Below are 25811 nucleotides of genomic sequence, written 5' to 3'. Positions count from 1 at the left end.
TATTTTTTTTTATATTTTGGATACTTTTCTAAGCCTTTTAAGTGTAACTATAAAAAGCAAACAATATTTGCAAAAATATAAAAATATTTTTTTTAGGTTTGCTCAGAAAAGTCGATTAATTGTTTATATTTTACTTGAAACAGTCTCAGCTTACCAATTACATATTTCAAGTTTTTTGGTTAATTTTGAGTAAAAAAATTGAAAAACTTTAGTTAAAATCACAATGAACACAATTATTAAAATAGTATAATCACAATGAAAAGATACTGTAAATCTACTTTTAATGTGGTTTTTAATAAAATAAATGATACAATTTGTTTTATTTTTTTGCTACATTTTCGTATCTAAACGAAATTTCGTTACTTAAAATGTAAGTATAGGTAAACAATTCCAAGTTTTTTAGTAATTTTTTTTCGAAACTCCCATTTTAATTTTTTATTTCTTAAGTTCCAGGTTTGCCAAGTATTTTTTGCTTAAATTGTTAAGTTTTAGATGTTTACAGGCTTTTTAGCAACCCTGTTGTTGATAAATTTGGGGCTTGTCTCATGGCACATGAAAATCAAGGATTTAGCTCTGATTACATTTACCAATGTTTCCTTTTTGAATTAAATAACTAGTTACAATGTAAGAAAAAACTAAAACCGAATACAAAAAAATAGTGCTTAGCGCGTGCTCCTACTATTTAAAAAAAAAATACTGTGTTATGACTAAGTTTTTATTGGTATGTTATAAAATCAACAACTATAAAAATAAGAGTTAAAAAAAGTCAGATAGAATACAAATTTATTGATTCTTTACATAATCAAATATATATTTATATATACTAAAAAGAACTTCTTTGAATAATATATCTGGTTTAATCAAAAATTAAAGGTACTTATTACTTAACGTTTTGATTCTCAAACCATTTCAATTAAGTACTACAACGTATAAAAAAAGTAAAAATTATGGACATATATTTAAGCTTATAAAAATTTAAAAGTACAGCAACAGTGTGATAAACAAAATATGATAAAAACAAAAAATCATAACTTTTAAAAAACAAATCGTTAAGCACATTATATGATAAAAACTTTATAAGCAATTTCTATAAGACATAAAAACTTTCTTTCAAAGATAAACTAACAGCGATAATAAAAGAGGCAACAGTTCTTAAAAATTACAGATTTTAAAAACAACTTAGTGTCTCACAGTAATTAACCTATTAAAAAGTACAAAATTCAGTGCTTTAATTCAAATTCCTGCATATACTTTTTTAAATGTTCAATACAATCAAAGTTTTTTTCGATTTTCACAAAAGTTTCTTGATTTATTTTTAATAACTTTAGCCAGTTATTAGAGTTTTGTTCAAGCATATCCACAAGTTCTTGTATTAACACTGAAAATAATATTTTTTCTTTAAAATTTGTTACTATCAAACTATCATTATATATAAATTAGCATATAAAAATCATTAAACATTTGGTAATTTCATTCGGTTATTCCTAATTATTTAAATGAAACTAATATTAGTAAGAAATAAAATTATATTTATATTAGTAAAGTAATAAAGTCACATATCTAACTCATAACGGAGCTTAAACTATACAAAAACAATCAACATGTTTTGTACAAGAAAACTGCATAAGTACAAATCACAGGGTCAAAATATTTTAGCAGGGTAGTCGTCAATTTAAACCATAAACATGACTTCAATGACAAAGTAGTTTCTTTTATACCAGAGTATTAAAAAACGTAAGAGAAAAAACGTTTAGTATTAAGAGTCTAAAACTTACCTAACATGATTTCTTTTTATTTTAAACTAAATTATTACAAGTTTGCTACTATTTAAACCAAATAAAACTAAATACTACAAAATACTATACATAAAATATGTATAAAATAATCTTTATTTGTTAACAACATAGGCGTATAGCATTTTTCTTTACAAAAATTAACATTGTTTTTTATTTGTAAGCTTAAAGTATATGTTTAAAGATATTTTGGATCAAGTAAAAAAAGACCCAAGTATTCAACAAATAAAAAATTAACCTCAAAAGTTTGAACAAGTAAAAATTATGAACCCAAAAATTTAGGATCAAGTAAAAAAATACTTGATCCGACATATTTATAGAGCTAAAAACTTTTGAGATATATTCAGCTTGTAACAAGTTTCTAAAACGAACATTTAGAAAAAAAATATTTTTAGCCAATTCTTTCGATTTTTTTTATTTATTAAAACTCTATCTCCTTCACTTTTAAAGCAATTTACTTTAATTATTCCGGAAATGATAAAACTTAAACAGGGTTTGTACGCAAAATTTTGCAAACTTAAAGTGACATTCAACATTTTATTAGGGTTTAAACTGACATTTTTCCTAACCTTTGTTGGTTTGCCCCCAGTTGGGCTTATAACCAGTAGAAACGACATAAACTATTAGATTAATTCTAAATGGGTAACCTATTAACAATAGAACTTTCTAGCACACTTTAAAATATTTCTTTTTTTAAATGCGTACTTATTTAGATATGGCAGCAAGAAAATATCATAAAAGTTTTAGTTTTCGGAACATAAAATATTCAAACTGCCTGAGATCCTCAAGTAAACTACAAAATACATCAAAAAAAATCACATTGGCCTGAGTTTTTCAAATTTTTTAAACCAGCCTGAATGAATTGAGTGTGTGGCAATTCTGGATATAGTTTAAATTATTTAGAATTTATAACTACATAATGAAATAAAAGTTATAAAGTATTATTGAATTTTAAGAGGAAAGTAAACTTGCATTCTGTAAAAATAATCAAAGAATTTAAAAAAACATATCAAAAAAAAAAAAAGCTTTTTATTTCTTTATTTTATTGAAAAAATAATTTTAGGTTAGTGTTCTAGAAATGCAAATTTTATCTGCCTTGTTGGCACCCTGTTTAGTTGATTGAAACAATTTAAATCATAAATTTTTATTTTTTTAATAAATCAAATCTTAAACTTACTTGCATTCATTTTCGAAGATGCATGATTCATCAGTTTATTGATAACAAATTCTAATTTCAATGTTGTCTTTTTTTCTTGGCGGAAAACGCTATTAAAAATTACTAACTGATTACATCAGACTTATTAATATAATCTAAGTTTAAGATATAAATAAGGCTGCTTATTTGAGAAAAATTTAACAAATAATACACACAAATTACTGAACTTCAGAAATAAGCTTAAAGTACAATAATTAACACGGTTACCACAGAACCTCTTTAAAATTTTTACCAAGCACACATAAAGATTTTTACTAAGCAAACTTTTAGAATGCCTTAATATTTAAGACAATCAGCTTTTAAAAGTACAATTACTAAGCTTTTCCAATAAATTTACTTCATTTTAATAATTTTTTATATTGTAGTACATTCAAAAATACTTTATAACTTGGTTGTGAATAAATTAATGAGATGTAAAGCTGTACTTCTGTTTTATCAGTCTTGTAAGCAAATTTAACAATAATAGTCTAAACTTTTTATTTTTTAATGTAATAAAACTTGTAAAACAATGCATTATATGTAAACACATTAACAGCGATTATACTGATATATAAATTTCAACTTTTACTGTAATACAAAGGTAAATAAAACTACAGAACTCTAAATATAAAAAAAAGTATTGATAAATAACTTAGGTAACACAATATAAACAAATATAGCTATATAGAATAAAAACATATTTTTTTGGACTTTGCTGACAACTGTTTAGCTGCCTTTCGAAGCTATAATAAAAATAAACAAGTTTTACAAATAAAAGTATTACAGTTAAGATTATACAAATAAAATTAATTATCTTAAGCTAGTTTATTTTTAAAGTATACGCTGTATCATCGTAAACATTTAATATTTTTACCTGATTCTTTAAATAAGAAATTGATTACATTAAGACATTGTTGTATAAGAATGGTTATCCTCCTGAGTTAGTAAAAAAATACTAATTCTCATTTAAATGGTTTACAAAGAGATACGAAAATTGAACCAGAAAAATGCGTACTCAGGTTAAAAATATCATATATATATATATAAAATCTGTTTGTTTGGAGAAAAATATTAAGCAGCGTATAGATACTACATTTTCTGCCGCTAAACCAAGAGTAATTTTTACTTAAAATACTTTGTTAAGACCTAAAGACAAAGACCCGATATCAAAGTTTGATGGCATAAAAAAATTTAACTGCTATTGTGGCAATAGTTATGTCAGTCTCAATACAAGATAATTTAAAAAAAAAAGAGACAAGGAACCTGCTTGTGTTGATAAGTTTCTGAAGTCATCTGAGAAACAAAAAGAAAATAAATATGGTAAAGCTAAAAATTACAATAAAACAATCTGTCATAGTTGAACATTTAGTGAATAATCAAAATTGTGCGGACAATTTCAACTTGGATAGTTTTGAAACATTTAAAAGTTGTTGTAACATTTTTGACTTAGTAAAATGGAGGCTGTCAGTATTTGAAATACAAAACCTACCCTTTGAAGCAAAAGGAATTTTGGTAAAGTGTTGTCTTATTTACTTAATATTTTTTTGATATATAATAGTTGTATTTAATTAACTTTGATAAAAATTAAGTTTTTTATGTACCATTTGCAACTAAGTATGGATAGGTTACTCATTTATTTTTTTATTTTCATAACACGAAAGTTTTCAAAACTACACTGAGCTTCGTCTGCAATTCGTCAAAGACTTGTCGTGATGTCTCTCCAATATAGGAGATGCTCTGATCTGCAGAGTAGGTGTATCTTAAAATGATATTCGCGTCAAATATTTCCGAGCATTTACTTTTGTGGCTGAAGGAGTCAGAAAATTTTTGCTGGTGTAGGCCGGTTTAAAAACAAAATTGTGTTTTTGAAGTATGAATATTGTTTGTTTTTATAATCGTAATGAACAATTACCAACGTAAACATTTATGAAATAAGAGAAATTTTCGATGTCTGTCTTCTTTTTATTTCAGTGTCAATACTTTGGTTTTGTTTGGATGTTGAGTTGTCGAAGTTTTTGACTACTTAAGCTTCACAAGCAAATGCTCGGAAATATTCGACGCGAATGTTATTGTTGATACACCTGCTTTGCAGATCAGAGCATCTTCTATATTGGAAAGCCATCACGACAAGTCTTCTGAAGAATTGCAGACCACTGTGGAACAGATAAAAAAAAAGCGTAATTTTCGACCACCTATTTAGCTGCACACACTGTCAAAACTTTTAAGTTTTGAAACGATGTAAACAGAGTAAACTCTACAGCCTGGAACCAATATTGATTCAGGCAGAAGGCCTAAGTTAAATACATAAATAATACTAAATGGAAAAACAAAGCTATTAACAATTTACTAAATAACATATCTTTACTTAAGTTTTACTTGCTAAAGTCAAAAACTTGTATTTATTTAAACCCCATACCCATACTTTATAATTTATATTTATTTTTTAAACTGTTTACTAACCAAATATTTTCAAACTAATTTAATACTTATCATTTAAAATGAAGCTCAGTGTAGTTTTCAAAACACTAGTGTAATAAATATCAAAAAATAAGTGTGTAACCTCTATCTGTAATAGTATAATAATTAATATTTGTTATAATGAAAACTACTATTACTATATAAGTTCAATTTTTTCTTGTACTTCTTCTTATGTATCCACTGATGAGAACAGCGTGAAATTTATTTGGTTTATTGCATTTAGTGTCTTTTATATACTGATTTTTTTTTATTTAATAAAATAAATATATGAAGGAGCAAAAACATTGGTATTTTACAATATGTACCAGAAAATACAAACATCTTTACTAGGTTTAACAATGAATTATAATTTATATGAAAACAAATAAAAAACTAAATGCAGTAAAAAAACACTATCAATCAATAATAAATTATGACATGTTAATCAGACAACAATAAAAATTAAATCTAGCAAGCTTTAAAAACAAAAAAAAACTTACTTTTTAAGCAAAATAGTAAAGTTTGGCAACATTTTGAGTTTTTTAAGTTTATTTTGATTTTCCGAAGTTCTTGTCATATTCAACATTAGCTTTGTTTTACGTTCGTTAGATAACTGCAAAAGCATACTTTGCTTTATAACTCTAATAAAGTAAGTTTTATCTAGTTCGGTACAAATGAAATTAAATACTAGTATAAACTCGGGGTGGGAAAATTTTCTAATCAGCAAACCAAATTTAAATAAAAAAATATTTTGCTTGCTGGACTTGTAAAAAAAGTCTTAGTAGGCTGCGATATTTTTCAAATTGTAGTATGTATAAATATTTATACAAATACTTGAAAAAGCTACTAAGAGCAAAATTATTTTAAAATAATCATTTAATAAACAATAATGCCTACTTAAAACCAAATTGAGAACGCATTTCAAAATACTTGTTATAAAAAGGTTAACTTTATGTTTTACAAAAAAAATTTCAAGCTAACACTAAAGTACTCTGTAAAAAAAATTGTATGGCCCTCACCTAACCTTTCCCTGATATAAACAATGTTAGATCTTTTTAAACATCATTTATCTTATTCGGTTTCAGTTTTATTGTGTAAGTAAACAAAACATTATATTAACTTAGTCAATTACAACTAAACATTATAGTAGTCAAATTAAAAAAAAGCTTAAGTGTTGTTATACTATAAATAATTTAAATAAAAAGAGGTTTTTTAATTTTTTAATTATATGTTTTACAGAGAAACCCACAAGCCTATACTTTGATTTTAAGCTAAAATGTAGCCTAGGTTAGAAATAAATACTTTTTAAATACAAAAGGTTGCTTCAGTGCTATGTACTTAAGTCTACTTAGACTTAATCAGTGGTTTCTTGCGACTATGTAAGCCTGGTGAGTAATAATGAGGACAAAAACATAGATCATCTTGGAAACTGTTTTTGATGGTCGTGCGTTGCAGTCTAGTGCTTAATGGGAAGTAATTTTAAGTGAAAGTAAAAAGAAAAATTCTTATTTTTTTATTTAACAGTAAATATTTCGTGCAATAAGTTATTTAGAGTGAAAATGTCTTGTATAGATCAGCAAATTAAACTATTTTGTAAACTAGATTCTTTAGAGTGCTTTTATTAAACTGTTGGCCAGAGACTTTACAATCTCTTAACAAATCAAAGCAATCAGTTTTGGCAGCCAAAAAAACAAGTAAGCTATTTATTAAAACAAGACCTTTCAGACACAAAAACTTAACAAGATTCAAGTAAAATCATACTTTAACTTTTTAATAATAATCTTGCTTGTAGTGTCGAGATTTTTTTAATTCAATTTAATAATTTATATTAATACCTATAAAGCACTAAGTCCTTATTTAAAGAAAAATCTGAACGCCTTACATGTGTAGACCTCTTTAAAAATAAAACAAACCTTTTGACTTTGTACGATGTGTGAGTCGTATTCCTGATCTTTAATTAATTGTATTTTACTACTTTGTAAAAGATTACTCTGCAATTTACTTGGTTGTTCGTTAGGTTGAAATTTATTTTTCTGTATAAAATACTATTGAATTAAGAAAATATATACGCTCCAGTCAAACACAATATTACATAAAAAGCAAAAAAAATATATATATATTGTCAGGATTAAAAAGGCATTTTTGCTTACTTTTATACTGCAGTATTACTTTTTTACTTATTTTACTGAAAATTTTGCTAAATATTAAATATAGCAATTGTAGACATTTTAATTTTATGCTATGGTTATAATAAAGATTTAATTAATTAAAATCTATTGCTTAAAAAAAATATAGTCTACTAATCGAACTATTATGTACAACAAATTTAGTTAATAAAATTTCGAGGACAAAATTATTCAGTATATTCAATTTATAAGCTATCAAAATTTAGTTCAATTTAAATTATAGTAATAAATACATATATAAAACTAAATTTTAGAAAAAACAAACGCCTACATTAAAACAACTTGTAAGCAAACTGAGTACAAAGTAAAAGTGTGTCTATTACTATTTTTATTGCTATTTTAAAATTCTTTATATAGAAACACTGCAAAATATTTTAAATTTATAAAGAAAAACTATTTTTATTTAAAATTTAAAGATAATACTACTACAATCTAAGGTATTACTGAACTAAGACTAAAATGGTGTTTTATTATTTGATGAACTGCAACTTACCTAGACTTATTAAAATTAATAAGAATATTTTTTCCTTGGTAAATGACTATATAAATATTTTTTCAAACAATATAATTAACTAATATTCATAACTATCATCAAAAACTGTTTCGTGAAACTAATAACCTTAGTGAAAAGTTTTTACAAAAATGATCTTACTTTCAAAGAAGTAAATCTTTCTAGAACTTTACATCTTGCAGAGGACAAAACTTTTTGGTTTACATTTAAGGAAGGAAGTTCAAAAGGTTGGATTTCATCGATTTCATGCAACTTAAAACCTGGATGCCAATTTGTCAATTTTTTTCCACATATCATGTCATAAAGTCCTATTTTCTTAAGAAAATCCTGAAATATTCATTTTGTTAGAATCATAAAGAGTAGAGTTCAAAATATTCAACAGTATCAGGGAAATTATTTTAAGCTCATTTTAGAGATTCAGTGAAACAAAGAAGTTTTTGTTACAAACATGAAATTGTAAACACTATTTTTTTGCAACACAAAACACAGCTGTTGTGGTTTAAAATTTGTGTCAATTAAAACTAAACTTGAATTTTAATTTAGAATAGGACAGCTTTTAATATGAGTCTGTAATTAGGTTATCGTGAATATTTGAACGATCTATACTTGACTACAGGGACAAAAATAAAGGTACATTGGTTTATACGAAATCAAGAGAGAGAAAAACTTGATGATAAAGCTTGAAAGTTTAATTGTTGTATTGTGTACAAACACTATTCTTCTACTATAGCATTAAAGTTAAAAAAAGAAAATAAATGAGGAATGGCCGACCATAGTCGGCATTGTTGAGCTGCATTTGGCAGCTGTTCTTTTTTATTCGTTCTCTTCTCTCAATGGTTTTTATGTTTATAAACTCTTGATTTGTTTAAAGTTGGTTTCTTTTTGCTTTTTGGCTTGTTTATCGATGTTCGATTAGCAATGCCATGTATGTTTTAGCAGTTGGTTTTTAACCGTGGGCTTTGTTAAGCCGTGTTAGCATTTGTTGAGACTTGTTAATTAAAGCAAGTTGTTTTATTGATATTTTATGTCTATGGTTTTTATTGTGAGTTTCTATTCGCACCTTTTATTGTAATAACAATTTTCATTCACAGACTCAATTTAAGTAACAGAAATATAAGTTAATTAAGCATTTAGTAAATATTTACCAAACTTAATAGATTAAATTACAACTAAGGATTGCCTATTATATAATATAAAGCGTTGTTGTCAGTTATATACCAGGCCCGTAGTATATATAAGTAAGCACACTCCTTGGTAAGTTACAAATATAGCACTACTTTTTTTTAAAGTAAACTATTGATATATTATTTAAACTTTTGTTTAGATGAATTAATAATTGATTGTAAACTGATATTTACCTTCAAAAAGAATAAAAACATCACTTAATTTATAAAAGTATATACATATATCTACATATTTATCACCTACTCTACATAAACTTAAATTTTTCACTAACTTACTACTGTTACAAAAAAAACTAGTATAAAAAAAGCTCACCGAATGACAGTTGTATACAAGTTTGAGAAGTTTTTTCCTAAACAGTTTGCTTCTATAGGAAGCTTGTTGGCTCGTGAACATTAATAGGTTGCATTCATCTAACAAAATTATTGATTTTTAATTTTAAACCCAAGTCTTAAAACTTATAAGCAATTGTATTATCTGTTTTCTACATATAGTGCATTATGTTTAAAATTTTCAATCTTGTTTAAATGAACTTTAATTAGCTGATTAAGAAATAGACAGGGTTGCTTAAGGTTTTTGAAATTTTTTTTTCAGGTTTTCTAAATTTCTTCTTGGTTTTTGAAAGTAGTACAAATTTTTTATCCATTTTTAGTATAAAAGTAAGCTTCGTAAAAACAGTCTTTAATAATATTAAAGTTTTGCAGTAAGAATATTATAGTTTTAAGTATCTCAAATCTTCTCTTGGTTGTGTGTTGTTCTTCGTGATTTTTTTGTCTTTATCAAAATCGTTTTAAATATTTTTTTTTTTTTACAAAAAATTCTACAAATTTAAAAATATTCGTTATATTGCCTAAAGTACTTTCAAATTATTCTTTAGTAGGCAATTAGAACTGAATTAATTCAAAATTTTCATGCATATAAAAAATTTTAAAAAAGTATATTATGACGTAATTATATATCAAGTTTTAAAATAAACTTTGTTTTAAAATGCCTGTCTTTGAAAATTTGAAAAGTTTTTCAAATAGTAAATCTTATTAGTATGTCTAGTTTAAACTCGCAAAAACTAAATGAAATAAAATAAAAAAATATGAAATAAAATCAAATCAAAGACAAAGGACTAAATGAAATTAAATTGTTAAACTTTGATGTGTTTGATTTAATGTTTTATAACACTTTAAAACGTAAAAATAAAATAAAATTAGTAATAAAAATAGTAATCGAGCTTATTGTTGGTTAAAGTTAAAAAATCAAAAATAAATAGAGTTAATAATCATAATAAATAAGTCGATAAAAGTAGTAGTGCGTTAAACTTTAACTTGTTAAGATATTTAGAAATATATAATCAAAAGACTTTATAAACATTAAAACATGTTAAATAATAGTATTCTAGTCAATTATCTGTAAAGTGGTAATATAGTTTTGTTTATATTTATTGTTGCTTCGAGTTTATTGATCCATTTACTTTCTAAAAAATCTAAGTCTGAATAATTATTAGTGGTGTCTACAAAAATAATTGAAAAAGCTTCTTTTAGATCTTTTTTTGATGTTTTGTATTTTTTGGCGTAATGTAGTTTAAGTGCTGCTCTATCACTAACATCATCTGTGATTGTACTCTTCCAGATGTGTCTGTGAGAGCACCATCTTTGCGAAAAGGACGTGATTGTCTGACCGACATAGAACTTTTCGCATTCACTACATTTCGCCGCATATACCCCAAATTTTTTGCAATTTAAGTTTTTTTTCAATTTTATTGTTTTTCTGTTTTTAACTTTACTAAGCTTGTTTTCTTTACCATTGTATCTTTGCAAAGCAAACATTTACCACAAGGGGATGAAATTCCTTCTTCATTATTAACTTCATGAGCTAATTTCTTGTAGTTAGTAAAGTTGCAATAGTCTGTGGTCGTTTGTATGTTATCATCACGTTTTGATTCAACTGTTTTTCTCTTTCTGTTAATTGAAGCAAGTTTGGAAAGATTGTCGTCCAAAGCTTATGTTTTTGTTACTTTCCTTCCGTTCTTTTTGTTGGTGGTCTGAACCGATCTTTCCATTTTTCTATTTTTTCCGGCATCTCTACAACTCAACCCCCGCAAAAGTATGATTTTATGCACTTATCTTTCAAAAGTTTCAAAGCTTCCACATAGTCACAATCCCGTTCACACGAACCTGCATATGCTTACCCACTGTTTAAAACACATAAATTTAATAAATCAGAAGTTTTGAATACAAACATTTTTGAAATACCAACTCGACTAGTACAATCTGCAGGTAACATAACCACTTCAAGAGTTACAAGCTTTTTAGAATGTTATTTAAACCAATAAGTATTAAATTTTTTAAATATGATGTAAATGAATACTATAAAGATAGCAAAAGTTATTTAGAAGAATTAGACTTATAGAAAAAAAGTTTACCACAAAATTATTTGAATAAACAAAAAAATATTTTTAGTCGCTGCAGATGTACAAGGCTTATACCCTAACATAAGTCGAGAATTAGTTAAAATTAGTTTGTCAAATGCAATCGAAAAGTGCACAAACTATTCAAAACAAGTAAATAAAACTTTAGTCGATCTTACAATGTTTTGTTTAGAAAATGTAGTTGTGCAAAACGGAACATCATTCTATTCGTAAGTAAACGGAATTGTTACCGGAGATAACAATTCTGTTTAAATTGCCAATATTGCGCTACATCATATAATATTACAAGTTAAAACAACTTTAAAAACATTAATACTTTTCAAGCGTTATATCGATGACATTATCTTTTTTACCCAAACAAGAACAGCCACAGATAATATCAAAGACTAACTTAAATTTGTGTTTCAAAAGTATTATTTAACACTTATTTTTAGAGAAATTTCTCACCAAAGTAAAAACAAAGAGTTGGAGTTTTTAGATGTCAATCACATCATAGATGAAGAAGAAAAAGGTGATTTTATGAAAGAAATTACATAAAGCCTACCGCTATCAATAGGGTTTACAACAATGGAAGATCTTATCATCCTCGCTCAATTTACAAATCTATTGTATTTAGCGAATCTATAAGATTAAGAAGGTTGTGTGAACGGGATTGTGACTATTTGGAAGCTTTGAAACTATTGAAAGATAAGTGCATAAAATCATACTTTTGCGAGGGTTGAGTTGTAGAGATGCTGGAAAAAATATAAAAATGGAAAGATCGGTTCAGACCACCAACAAAAAGAACGGAAGGAAAGTAACAAAAACATCAGCATTTGGACAACAATCTTTCCAAACTTGCTTCAATTAACAGAAAGAGAAAAACAGTTGAATCAAAACGTGATGATAACATACAAACGACCACAGACTATTGCAGCTTTACTAACTAACTGCAAGAAATTAGCTCATGAAGTTAATAATGAAGAAGGAATTTCATCCCTTTGTGGTAAATGTTTGCTTTGCAAAGATACAATGGTAAAGAAAACAAGCTTAGTAAAGTTAAAAAACAGAAAAACAATAAAATTGAAAAAAAACTTAAATTGCAAAAAATTTGGGGTATATGCGGCGAAATGTAGTGAATGCGAAAAGTTCTATGTCGGTCAGACAATCACGTCCTTTTCGCAAAGATGGTGCTCTCACAGACACATCTGGAAGAGTACAATCACAGATGATGTTAGTGATAGAGCAGCACTTAAACTACATTACGCCAAAAAATACAAAACATCAAAAAAAGATCTAAAAGAAGCTTTTTCAATTATCTTTGTAGACACCACTAATAATTATTCAGACTTAGATTTTTTAGAAAGTAAATGGATCAATAAACTCGAAGCAACAATAAATATAAACAAAACTATATTACCACTTTACAGATAATTGACTAGAATACTATTATTTAACATGTTTTAATGTTTATAAAGTCTTTTGATTATATATTTCTAAATATCTTAACAAGTTAAAGTTTAACGCACTACTACTTTTATCGACTTATTTATTATGATTATTCACTCTATTTATTTTTGATTTTTTAACTTTAACCAACAATAAGCTCGATTACTATTTTTATTACTAATTTTATTTTATTTTTGCATTTTAAAGTGTTATAAAACATTAAATCAAACACATCAAAGTTTAACAATTTAATTTAATTTAGTCCTTTGTCTTTGATTTGATTTTATTTCATATTTTTTTATTTTATTTCATTTAGTTTTTGCAAGTTTAAACTAGACATACTAATAAGATTTACTATTTGAAAAACTTTTCAAATTTTCAAAGACAAGCATTTTATAACAAAGTTTATTTTAAAACTTGATTTATAATTACGTCATAATATACTTTTTTAAAACCTTTTATAAGCAAGAAAATTTTAAATTAATTCAGTTCTAATTGCCTACTGAAAAAGAATTTAAAAGTACTTTAGGCAATATAAAGAATATTTATAAATATTGCACAAATTACGTTTATTGTATATTTTTAATTTAAAATATGTTTTTAAATGCTTAATCACCTCTCTATATCTTTAGAATTTGTAAACTTTTGTTCTTTGACTAATTGATAAACATTTAGTTATACCTCAGTATATCAGAAATTTTCTGAACAATAAGAGATTAAATTAAAATTCTTAAAGAAATATAACTATGTTAAATAATGAAAGTATTATGAAGTAATGAGAGTTTAAAACACAAACAAATAATACAGCTTTCATGCCCTATATATATGAAAACATCTAAAAAAGAAATGTAATGAAACTTCCTAGCAAAAAGTAGCAGTGATACATAAATATAGAGCTTACACTTAATACAAATCTCAATTGTTTTTTTAGTAAACATATCACTAATTTTCTTTTGACGTTTTTTATTTAGTTTAAGATCTTCTTCTGTAACATTTGCTTTGTACAGCAAGCGTTGAATATATTTTTGTTCAAAAGAAGAAATTCATAACAGCACCAAATACATATTTTTGTAAAAGGCTATGGAAACAAAATTTAATATAGAAACCACACCATTTCTTAATTGTAAACAAACGCATAATTATAAATTGAACTTGTTAAGTAGAATAGAATATAAATGTTAAGTATCAAATAAGTCACATATAAATAAGGATAAAGATAAAATCTTCTTTTTATTAAAACTAGTAAATTTTTTCTACAAGTATTAATATTTTATATAAATTAAAATCCTTTTTTTTTTTATATATGTATAGTTTTATCTTTTGTTTTCATATTTATAAATAAAGTAAACAATTTGTTAAAAGTGGGAAAGCTCCCAGTCTGCTTTTAACTAGAAGCAATATCAAAAAACAGCCATTATATTTAAGTATATTTGGTACCACTCGTATCTTTACGCATTTTTTCTTTGGACGCAATGTGAGTAAATAAGCGAGAGGTTACTGTACATATTTTTTTTTTGAGTTGTATAAACAACAGTTTTATACAGCTGTTTCGTATATAAGATATTTCTATCTCATATATTCCTCAGTAAAGCTTTAGTTTATTAAACATTATTTGCAGAAAATTTAGAATTAGTTTTTGTAATAAATATTATGACGTAGTAATAATGAAGGTTTTTGTGCAGTAAGTTAAGTTTAAAAAATATGCTTATTTTAGTTTTGTTAATGGTTTAAGCATTTGTGCATTTTGAAAGAATTTTAGTAATTGTTATAAAATTTTTTGTAAAGAATGGAAAGGAAGGTTGTATCAGAAAAATGTTTTAAACTGGTCATGTGCGCGGCTTAATTTTACATCGATTAAAAATTTAATTAGGTTTAACTTTGCTAAAAAAGAATTTTTGGTAATGAATGCATATATTTTGTCTTTCGCTTTTCTTGTTTAGTGTTATAGTCTTGTAAGATTTATCAATTTCGATTTTTTCTAAGTTGCAAAGTCTGCACCCGAATTTAGTATTAAAATTTGATTTTGTCCTGTTAGTATTTCCCATTTAATTTTATAGTCTGTGTTGCTATTTTTAAAATACTAAGTATAGCTTGCCAGTTCTGTTGTATGTTTTTTTGTTTATGTAGTTGAATGAAGATTTGTGATTCTTATATCTTTGTTTTTAACTGTTTCCAGTAAATCCCACGTACGCTTTGGTTGCTTTATTGGATGTTACTGTTGCTCTATAGATTATGTTAGAAATTACACATTAGGTGTTTTAAGGATTTAAAAAGTCTAATATTATTTGAATTTTTAAAGGCCTTAAAAATTCAATGCATAAGGCTTCCAGAATATGTATCGGAAAAGAGTTTTACGCTCTCACTAAAACTGAAAAGTTCTCTTCTCTGTAACTTCTCGCACACTCATGAATGTCCAATCGCAGAGAGGTATTGTTTGCAGGTTTCTCCAAACGACCATCAAACCAGCTATTCTTTAAGGCCCAGTTTATGTAAGCAGAAAAAGTTCGTATATCAATTAGACATTTTAAACCCTTTTACTAAGTAATTTTGAAGTAATTGGTTCCTAAAACAGTTTTTAAAAAGTGTAGTTTTATTTTTACTGTTAGATTTTATAGCTGGTTTATTTTAGTTTGATTTTAATCTAATAAGTTTTATTAGTACAGCAAAATTCTTTAGTATTAGCATTTAGTTAATTTCTACACTTGATTATTACGTCATTAAACATTAATGTTATAAAAACATAACAATTTTATCTAAATTTCAATTCAGTTTAATTTAGTAAGATATAATTTTTAATAAGACTTACTTCACTTTTCTCACAATTTGATTGCATTTTATATAGTTTTTACTGAGCTACAAGATGCTTTTTACTGATTTTAAAAATTCAAAATAGTTTTTGGTATATAGGCGGACAAAGTAGGAAGCAACAATAGGTTTCTTATGGGAGGCGCCAATTAAAACTGCAAAAATTGACTATTTCACTAAAAATCTATCTTATTCTACGTTTTTTATTTAGAAAATTCTGTGGCAAAAAATTAAAAATAAAAAATTATATAAAACATAAACAAAAATAAATCTTTTTGTTTTTTTGTCATAATTTTTACTTTTTTTAATTTTGATTCAACAGAATTTTCTAAATATTACAAGGATCATTTCCTGAAATTTTGAGGTAGTTTTCTCAAAAAACGTAGGAGAAGATAGATTTTTAGTGATTTCTAGTTATTTACCATTTTAGTTTGTGCCTTCCATAGAGAACCTATTGTAGTCTTCAACTTTGACTAGCTATATATGAAAAATAAATTGAGTTTTAAAAACTTTTAAAAACCAATTTGTAGTTTAGTTAAAACTCAATTAAATAAGACTAAATTATGAAAAAAGTTGATTTATGTTTTTAAATATATTTGTATGTTTTATTGATTAGGTTTAGCTCTATGTCTAGAAAGTCTGTTTGAATTAGGCCTGCATCTATCCTTATTTTGCCTGTATGACCGCGAGGTTATCATCTTTATAAATTTCAAATTTTTCGTGTTAAATACATTAATTTTTTTAATTTCGCTCAGCATAAAGAGTCCTACTATGTAGCACACTTCGGCTTGTTTTTAGGACTCAATGCTAACGATAAAAAGGTCAGTTGTGTTAACATTTTCCCATTTTTTATTTTCGTAAAAATTATAGATTTGCATGGTTGTAATTTTGGTCGTTCTCTATGACTAATGTGAATCTCCTAGCAAACTTTAATGACTTAAATAAGATTGTTTTTGTTATGGATGGGTAAAATTTAGTGATATTGAATTTTATGAATCGGGTTTTAGGGGTTATTTTTAGTTTATTGAACCAGTTTATAATGCTGTCTGTGTTTTATAAATATATACTAATTAGACAGGAAGCCACTGGTTTTTAAGATATTTCTTCAGGTTTTTAAAATTATTCGGTTTTCTTATTTTTTTTAAAGAAAATTTAAAGTTTAAGGTTAAAAATTGATTTTAATAGAAAGTTACTGAAAAAATACTGTAACAGTACTTAAAATATGTTTCCAAATAGTAAGTATATATTTTTTTTGTAAAAAAAAGTTGTTGTTTATCTAATAGTAATCTCATAAATTTACATATGAATATTGTTTAAAACTCCAGGCTTGTTTCAAAAACTATCAAATTTCAAGCTTCTTTGCTTAAGTATTTTAAACTATAGGTTATTCCAGATTAAATGACCACCTTGTTTGCAAGAAATAGTCTTAGTTCTAAAGCAATTAAATATAAATAATTTTGTTATTGTTTGTCCTTATGCATAAAAATAGTTATAAATGAAGTTTAATCAGACTGTTTTGAAGTAAATCAGTAAGAAAACATAGCAACTTGAATTTCAACATACCTAAACAAGTATATACAGGTTTAAGAGCATATTCCATTTCTACAGTTCTTAATGGTGCTTTTTTTCTCTGGAGCTTTATACAAATTATATCAGGTAAAAGTGATTTCATTTGGCCGAACATTTTGTATGTAAAAACACTGTTAAATTATGAATAAATTAAAACATGATATCATTTAGCGATAGATCTTTGACTATTTAAAAAATACTCATTGGCAAAACACAGATGCTTTGATGTAAAACATAAAAGTAGATATCAAACAAATTAAGTTGATAATTTTAGATTTTTTTTGCCTATTATCTTTTGATTTTTGTATCATGAAAAGCTAATCGCAGAAAAATTATAAAGCACAAATACTTATATATTTTTTTTTTAAATTTGTTATAACAACTACTTTAAACTAAACTAAAACATGCTTATTTCTAACATTACTTTTATTAGTTCAAACATACTTTTACATAAACTTCAAAACTGTTCTATAAATATAGCATTAATACAAACCATTTTTTATGTTTCAACATCAATTTAGTTATTTCACTCCATCTTAAGTAGCAATCATTGCGTTTGTTGTTGAAGTTTAAGCCAATAATTGCATCCAAAAACACAAATACTTCATGTAATCTCTGGTTATATGAAAATAATTACAACTTAGAACTAATCAATATCATAGGACACGGTTAAACACTACTGGGACTGCTGGCAAGACTCAACATGTCATGCAAACTTATCTAGCCTGAGATATATTTCGTTAATAAACTTGTATAAAAGATTTTAATTGACATATGTGCTCAATATAAATAAATAAATTTAAGTATGAATAAGACGTCATCTATAATGATTATTTTGTTATAATTTATTGGTTAGACAAATTAATTTTTCATTACAAGATAAAAAAATTAAAATGGCCTGAACAATTCTGTCTAAAATATTCATCCCATAAATACTTCTAACAAATTCCTTACAATAAGCTGATACATCTTCCATGAGAAGTTTCTCATTCATATTATGACCTTAAAATTTACTCTTTATGTTTTACAAGTTGACTTTATATCAGCTACCATGTATGCACTGCACAGTAGGTAATAGTAAGTACTTAAGTAAAAAATAGTATTTTTTATTTAAGTAAGTGTTTCCAGTGTAGTGGGAACTCTGCCTTATATAAAGCATATTTTTTTAAATTGCAATAACTCAAAATAACAATCAACAATTTTTATTCAATAAAAAGTATTTAGTTCATAATAAAAGCTTTAGTTTAAAAAGGTGTAAGTGAAATATGTTGAAATAAATACATCTATTAGTACTTTTGTTAAACAAACAAAAATAAGCAACTTTACTAAGAGAAAAAAATGTAATAACTATTAAAAAATAAAAAAATAGTTATGTAAATTACCTTGAACTTTAAAGGTAGGTTAAGATTTGAAGATTCATACAACAACTCATCATTTGAACATTTTGTTCGGCTAAATAGTTGTTGAGATTCACTAGTTTCACACTTGGATGGTGCAGCGTTTGGCTTTGTTTGAACTTCTATCATTTGTTGAATATTTGCCTATAATGATAACAAGTAGGTGAAAACAAATGATACTTTTGTTAGACAAATTTTTAAAGCAAAGTAAATTGTGTATTGCTTGACTGGTCTTACAAGCTTCTTAATTTTAATTAAACAAGTTTTATTGTAATAAATTGATGATTTTATAAAACTTCTAAAATTAGGATACCTAAATTTTATTCTGGTATAAATAAGAATATCTAAGTTTAATGACAAATACCTAACATTACAACGTATAATTTAGAAACTCTGTTAAGCAAAAAAGGTTTTATAAAGCATTAATCAGGTATTGATGCAATATTTTCGTAATGTAGTATGGTATAATGTGAATTAATTTAGACGAATTGTGTTCTTTTAATTAAATAAGATAACAACCACTTAATACAAAACACTAAAAGTATTTATTAATTTTATTAAAGCTGTGTAGGTAGAGTTGTGTAGCTCATTTTATAAATAACTTTAATGATTATCTTTATAGACAGTTCATTAATACTTAAAAAAAACTAACCATATTAAAATAAGTAGTTATTTTTCATAAATGATCCAAAGTGAGAAAGAAACATGGTTACTATTAAGTACCAACCACATAAATTCTAAAACAAATTTTACAGTGTACAGCAGGGGCGTAGCATGGGGAGGGACACTGGCGCATGTGTGTCACCCAAAAAAAGAAAAGAAGTGAAAAAAAAAATTAATATTTTTAACTTTTATTGTTATTTTTTCTACTTAATTTGTCTTTTTTCAACTATGTATATCTAGTATTCGAAAAGTTAAACTAAATTTTGAATACCAATTAGTGACAAGTTAGTGAAAGTGAAATTACCTAATATACTGATTCGGTGCGCAAGCAAAAGTGTGCACTGGTGTTGATGAAAAACTCCATAAGAAAAAATTTTATAACTTCATTAACTTCATAAGAATTTAGACTCAAAAAGAACCCAACTAATTAGTGCACTGCAGTAGTATAATCTTATGAAAGATTTTTCTACTAAAAGTTTACACAAATACGTCACGCTTAAAGAAAAATTAAACAATTTTATAAGTTTTTTTTTATCCTACAATAAATGTTAAGACTACTGCTAGTTTTCTGATCTTTTTTTTGTAAACATACAAGAAAAAGTGTGTTGGCCTATGAGAAATAAACTTTGTTTGTGATTTTTATTTTAAACAAATACAATCAGATGAATTAAATCTAAAAAGTTTTATTTCATATATAATGCTTTTAACTATTTTACAAAGTTGTAATAAATTGTAATAACAGTTATAAAGTTGATCTATTTTAACTTATGTGTAAATTAATTTAAATTATGTGCAATGATGTGTTGTTATCACTGTTGTATTGCATATTAAAGAGACTGATATTTTTTCTTAAACAAAACAGATAATTTCGTTTTATTGAATATGTTTATTTTTGATGACATAAAGTTTACTGTAAGTAAAAAAAACAATTTTTATTTAGTAAGTTTATATTTGTTCAAGTTTAAGCAATTCTAATGAAATTTATACTTTTTTTAATTGTTTAATTTTGTAATATTTAAGTATTTTTTAAAACAGTTACTTTAAACTTATTTTACTTAATGAATTTATTTCAATTATATTACTTATAAAAAGATCTTTTTATGGCTAATTACAAAAGATTTAATTTAGGGGATTTTTTGAGAAAAAATTTGCTCACCCCCTGACCAAAATACCAATGCTACGCCAATGGTGTACAGTTTATTGTGCAAAATATGTATATGTATACTAATAGTATAACCCTTTTATATGATCATAAACTTTATTTTAATATATATATAAGTAATTTTGTTTAACTAGCATAAAAAACTACAAAAATATGAAAATTTACTATAAATTATAGCTAAAAGCAATAGGCTTAATTTTAAAGTTTTATTATAAGAGTCTAAAGATGTATATACATAATATTTGTGTATATATATATATTGATCACCATGCTTTTGATAACCATTTTCAAACATTTTAATAAAAAGAAAAGCTGTAAGTAAAAATTTGTAACAATATTTAATTTTACAAGAATAAAAGTTATACTAATATTTTTTAAGTATTAAGATTTGTAACTAATAGTAATAAGTCATTATTTTCAAGTATTGTTAAAAAAAGAATACATTAAGCATTTTATTAGTTTAAGTAAAAAATAAAAAGATTATTAAACTTTATAACATTTTCAAAATCAAACTAACTTCATTCATTAAAAATGAGACTGAATTCATTTTAGAAAAGGTCTTTAACTTTTTAGGTGCCCATAACAAAGTGGGCAAACTTCGTTTTTTAATTTTGGTTGGAGTAGAAAAAGTGCATTTAGACTTCTTGATCTCTGACTCATGAATGCTTTCAGCTTTAATAAGTATAATTTATTTAACATCCACAAAATAGAAGGTCAAGTATAAAGAGTTTAATAGTTTTCAAAATAATTAAACTATTAGCCTTTAATATCCCATTCTTATTATCTAATAACAACTGATATATATACAAAACAGTTATAACTACATTTTAAACATTTGTATCAAACTACACTACAGATTTAATTACTTCAAGTTTGTTTTTATAATACATAATAATTTGGTCAAACCTATTTAAATTCAAAATTTATACAGACAGGGTATCCCAAAAATATGTATGCACTCATTAAAAAGTTATAAAACTGAAACTTATTATAGTTTGGACAAGTGTAAACATGAAGCTGCTGATAACTCAACCATTATTCTATACTTTTTTTAATGAACACATTAGTTATTGAACCGAGTGATGGTAGCAAGAATTAAATTAAGGCCATAGGGGGGGGGGGGGGGGGGGGTTAAAACATGTTTTTTACAAGTTGATCTTATTTTAAAGAGTTTTTTCTAAGCTTGTAGATGTTTTTTATCGTTTTATAAAATTCAAATTATTTTTTGATATATGACCAGTCAAAGTCGGGCCGCATAACATAAAACAGCAAAAAAGACTATTCCATTTAAAATCTATCTCCTTCTACATTTTTTAAGCAATCTTCTTCAAACTTTCACAGTCTAATCTTTATACAATAACAAAAAACGTTACTTTGGAATTTAAAAAAAAAATTTGTAAAAATATAATTTTTTTGAAAAAAAAACACTTTTTTTTTAAATTTTTGTGATAAAATTTTTATTTTTTCAGATTATTTAAATTCTAAAGTAATGTTTTTTCTTTTTAATATAAGGAACATTTCCAGAAAATTTGAAGAAGATTGCTTGAAAAATGAAGGAGGAGATAGATTTTTAGTGAATTTTTAAATTTCCGAGAAAATTGACCCCAAAAAATTTGCGGTCTATACGTTTGTATCGGAAACTTTTCAAAAAAAATTAAATATCTCAAAAGTGAAATTATATTTTTGAATTCTTTAAAAACAGGCTTGTAGTTTGTATTTAAAGCTTTCATATAAAAGCCAAAATATTTTTTTGTAAAAAAAAAAGTCTGATCCCCCCCCTATGGCCTTAATAGAAAGTTTGGTTATCTTTAGTTTTATGTGCTTACACTTTGATTCAATTCACAGGAATTTTTCAAGCTTTATTTTCAATAATTTAAAGATTTTTTTCAAATAAAAAACATTTGCTTTACTAATGTACATACATTATAAAATTTAATTTAGCTGGAAACTTAGGTGTCACATTCACTGTTAGTAATAGTCTCATTCAACAATGCATTACTTAAACTTTTTCATTTTTCTTTAAAGGTTAGTAAGTAGAAATTACACTAATCTTAAATTACTCCACCTTTAAAAGCTGAATTTATACCTAACAGAACAAGTTAATTGTTACAAAAGCATTCACCAGTATTAGCAATACTTTGTATATACAAACAATAACTCTAAAAGAAAACAAAAAAGATTAAATGACTCATTGTTAAAAAGACACTATTATAACAGTTGAAGGAAGTTCTAAAATTCCAGCTAAAATTATGTTCAACTCTTTTAATTAAAAAAAAAGGTTATTGAAAATAAAGCTGAGAAAATGTAAACTGAATCAAAGTGTGCACACATAAACTAAGGATAACCAAAAGTTTTTATCAAGTATTTTAGAATCTCTTTGTAGGATATAAAACTTTTAACAACTCTTAAATAAATAATAATAAAAAATACTTTTATTACAAGTTTTCTGATAAACTCTCTGTTCATTCTTTTGTTTTTCAACTTTTTCTTTAATTTCAGAAGCATCAATATCCTGTTAACTTACATTTTATTGAATGTATAAAAAAATAAATATTAATTATAACATACTGTAGTTTACAACTTTCTTTATTTTGTATGTTTGTTGACTAGTAGGTTTCAATTGTAATACTTATTTACTACAAAACATACTAAGTTGATATTCTTAATTCAAAAACTGCTTTATTCTTATACACAAAATGTTAAATTCAAGACTTAATAACTTATATACATTTAAAAAAAAAAAAATAACTTGTCAAAGTATTGAACATATCTTTAATAACTTACATCAAAAATATCTTCTAAGGGAATTAAATTAGAGTTAGTAGTACTTGAAACTTCAAGATTTTTGTTATTACATGTACTGACATACAATTTTGAACTGATGTATTCAGTTTCCTTTCCTATCAAAAAATTTGTTAATTTTTTCAAAGCAGTACACTCATAAAATCTTTATTTTTGCAAAATAAATGTAAGCAGATTCCTGAAATTTCTATAGCTCCATATTTTCATTTAGGCCAGAAGTTGAAAATTTTAAAAAGGAGTAATTTAATATGATTACTTATTTTTTAACAGTTATTTTTGTAAAAAAGGGAACTAATAATTTAAAAAGAAAGCAGTAAAGTACTTTTTTTAATTGGTAATAAATTATTCTTTTGGTAAAATAATTATAACTAATAAATTTTGAAAACATGAAAGTAGTACTATTTATGTAATGTTATGCAAAAATAAAATGATATGGTTGACAAAACAATTTATACAAACTTTCGTTAACTCCTAATAAATAATCATGTGCTTTATTTTTCTTTTTGAAATAATTCTCAATGGTTTTTTGATTATCCATCCTTACTTTAATGATAATACAGTTTTTGCTTGATGTTATTTACTATAAAATTATTAACATGCCACAATAGAAACAGTTTAACTGTTTTGCTAAAATGGTAACTTTTACTTTGTAATCGACGATCAGAGACAAGCATGTCTCACGTCTAAATTTATTTGTAATTTTTTAATAAAGAGGAACAAGTTAAAAATGAAATATTTTTATGCTGTATCATAAAAATTATAGCTAGTAGTATTTTTTTTTTTATAAATTACAAAATCTGTATAGGTTTTTTAGAACAAGTTCAACAAGGCTCTTAATTTAATAGACATTTTTTTTATTTTTTGACTTTTACAATTTTTTTAATATATGCAGCCCACGAAAGACATTTTTCTTTAGTATGCAAGATATAAGCAATTTTTTCTAGGAAATGTTCTGTCTTTTCCTGCTATATATCTAAATGGTTGTTTAAAAACATAACTTAGGTCGCCCACGAGTCACGACTAAGTTACAACTACAAAGTCAGTTAGTTACAAGCGCGACTGAATATCTTATATAAAGAAGTAAAAAAAATGTTATGGCAATTTTTGGCTTTGGCAACCTTTTACCAACAAAAAAAAAATTAAGAAACCAAGAGAACAGGAATCATAACAAAAAAAACTATTTTTGTAATATTTTTACAATTTTTATTTAGTTATTATTGATGCCAAATTTATGTTATGCTGTAATTGTTTTGTAATACGTGCTTTTGTTGTGTGAACAAGTTTTGTGAGCAAACCGGAAAGTTTTAGCTTCAAGAGGCCATCATTATTGCTTAATCATTAGTTTAGTTATCGTTTCCATGTACGAAATAAACTAAATTGTCTATCTAAAAAGCAAAAGTTGTAATGATGCACGCAATGTTGCAAAAATGTGAAAAAATATAGACTTGTATAAAAAATAACAACTAATTAAAAAGAATTTTTATGTATTTAAATTACTAACTAAATTCTTTAATATTTAATATTTTAGTTGTAAATATACCTGATTTATACTAGTTATTTTACTTCTATTTTCGTTTGTTATAAATACCTTTTACCTGTTTTTTTTTTAATAAGAACAATTTTAGTTTTTGATGAAAAATTGAAAATAAAAATAAACCGACAAACTGTCTTTGACTAAGCACAAAACAATAAAAAATTAAAGGCGCAGCACAATAATTCTAACCCCAGAGATAAAAATTACTATCATTACAGACATGCAGTAGAGTTTTCAATGCCTACTGATAAACTTAAATATAGAAAGAAGAAGTATTATTAATTTGGAGACTGTGATCAAAAGAGAAAAATTAAAACCTGAAAAATTCCAGGTTCATGTAGAATGTGGTGACTGTAAGCACTATTAACTCATTATTCAAATAGTAATTGTTACAACAAAAGATCTGAGCTAAAAAGAAAAATTAATTCCTACTCAAAAACTATGCAAAATAAATAAAATTAACAGTTACCTAGTAATTTAAACTACGACATTTGAAACTCCAAAACCTCTAAAAGTTATTTGAATTTTTAGTAACTTTGTTTTATAGAATTCAAAATAAAAACATGGAGTTTACTAAAGCTCTAAGAAAAAAATATTATGATGCTATTAAAAATTGTAAACGAAAAGATTCAATTTATTTAAAGTAGCAATGCTTTACTAATTTTATATTTTATAGAAGTCAAGCACATAATACAATTTAAAAAAGTA

The 25811-nt window shown here is 25.1% G+C and overlaps 1 protein-coding gene across 1 annotated transcript; it reads right to left on the bottom strand.

Annotated features, from left to right (window-relative positions):
* Nucleotides 1-845: 845 nt before the first annotated feature.
* LOC145843072 (DNA replication factor Cdt1-like) lies at nucleotides 846-24136 on the bottom strand. The gene is made up of 13 exons (XM_082950540.1): nucleotides 24029-24136; nucleotides 23552-23667; nucleotides 23198-23279; nucleotides 21285-21439; nucleotides 18928-19086; nucleotides 18039-18160; nucleotides 17540-17676; nucleotides 9640-9737; nucleotides 8284-8469; nucleotides 7359-7478; nucleotides 5946-6058; nucleotides 2971-3059; nucleotides 846-1378 (listed from the first exon to the last, which is right to left on the bottom strand). Exons 1-13 carry the CDS (start codon nucleotides 24105-24107, stop codon nucleotides 1221-1223), a joined length of 1614 nt encoding a protein of 537 aa, XP_082806666.1. The 5' UTR covers nucleotides 24108-24136; the 3' UTR covers nucleotides 846-1220.
* Nucleotides 24137-25811: the final 1675 nt, after the last annotated feature.

Source organism: Thalia democratica, chromosome 1 (genome assembly GCF_965202585.1).
Source record: "Thalia democratica chromosome 1, ktThaDemo2.hap1.1, whole genome shotgun sequence".
NCBI lineage: Eukaryota > Metazoa > Chordata > Thaliacea > Salpida > Salpidae > Thalia > Thalia democratica.
The sequence above is the reverse complement of the archived record's forward strand: the minus strand, read 5'-3'. Positions and strand labels throughout refer to the sequence as shown.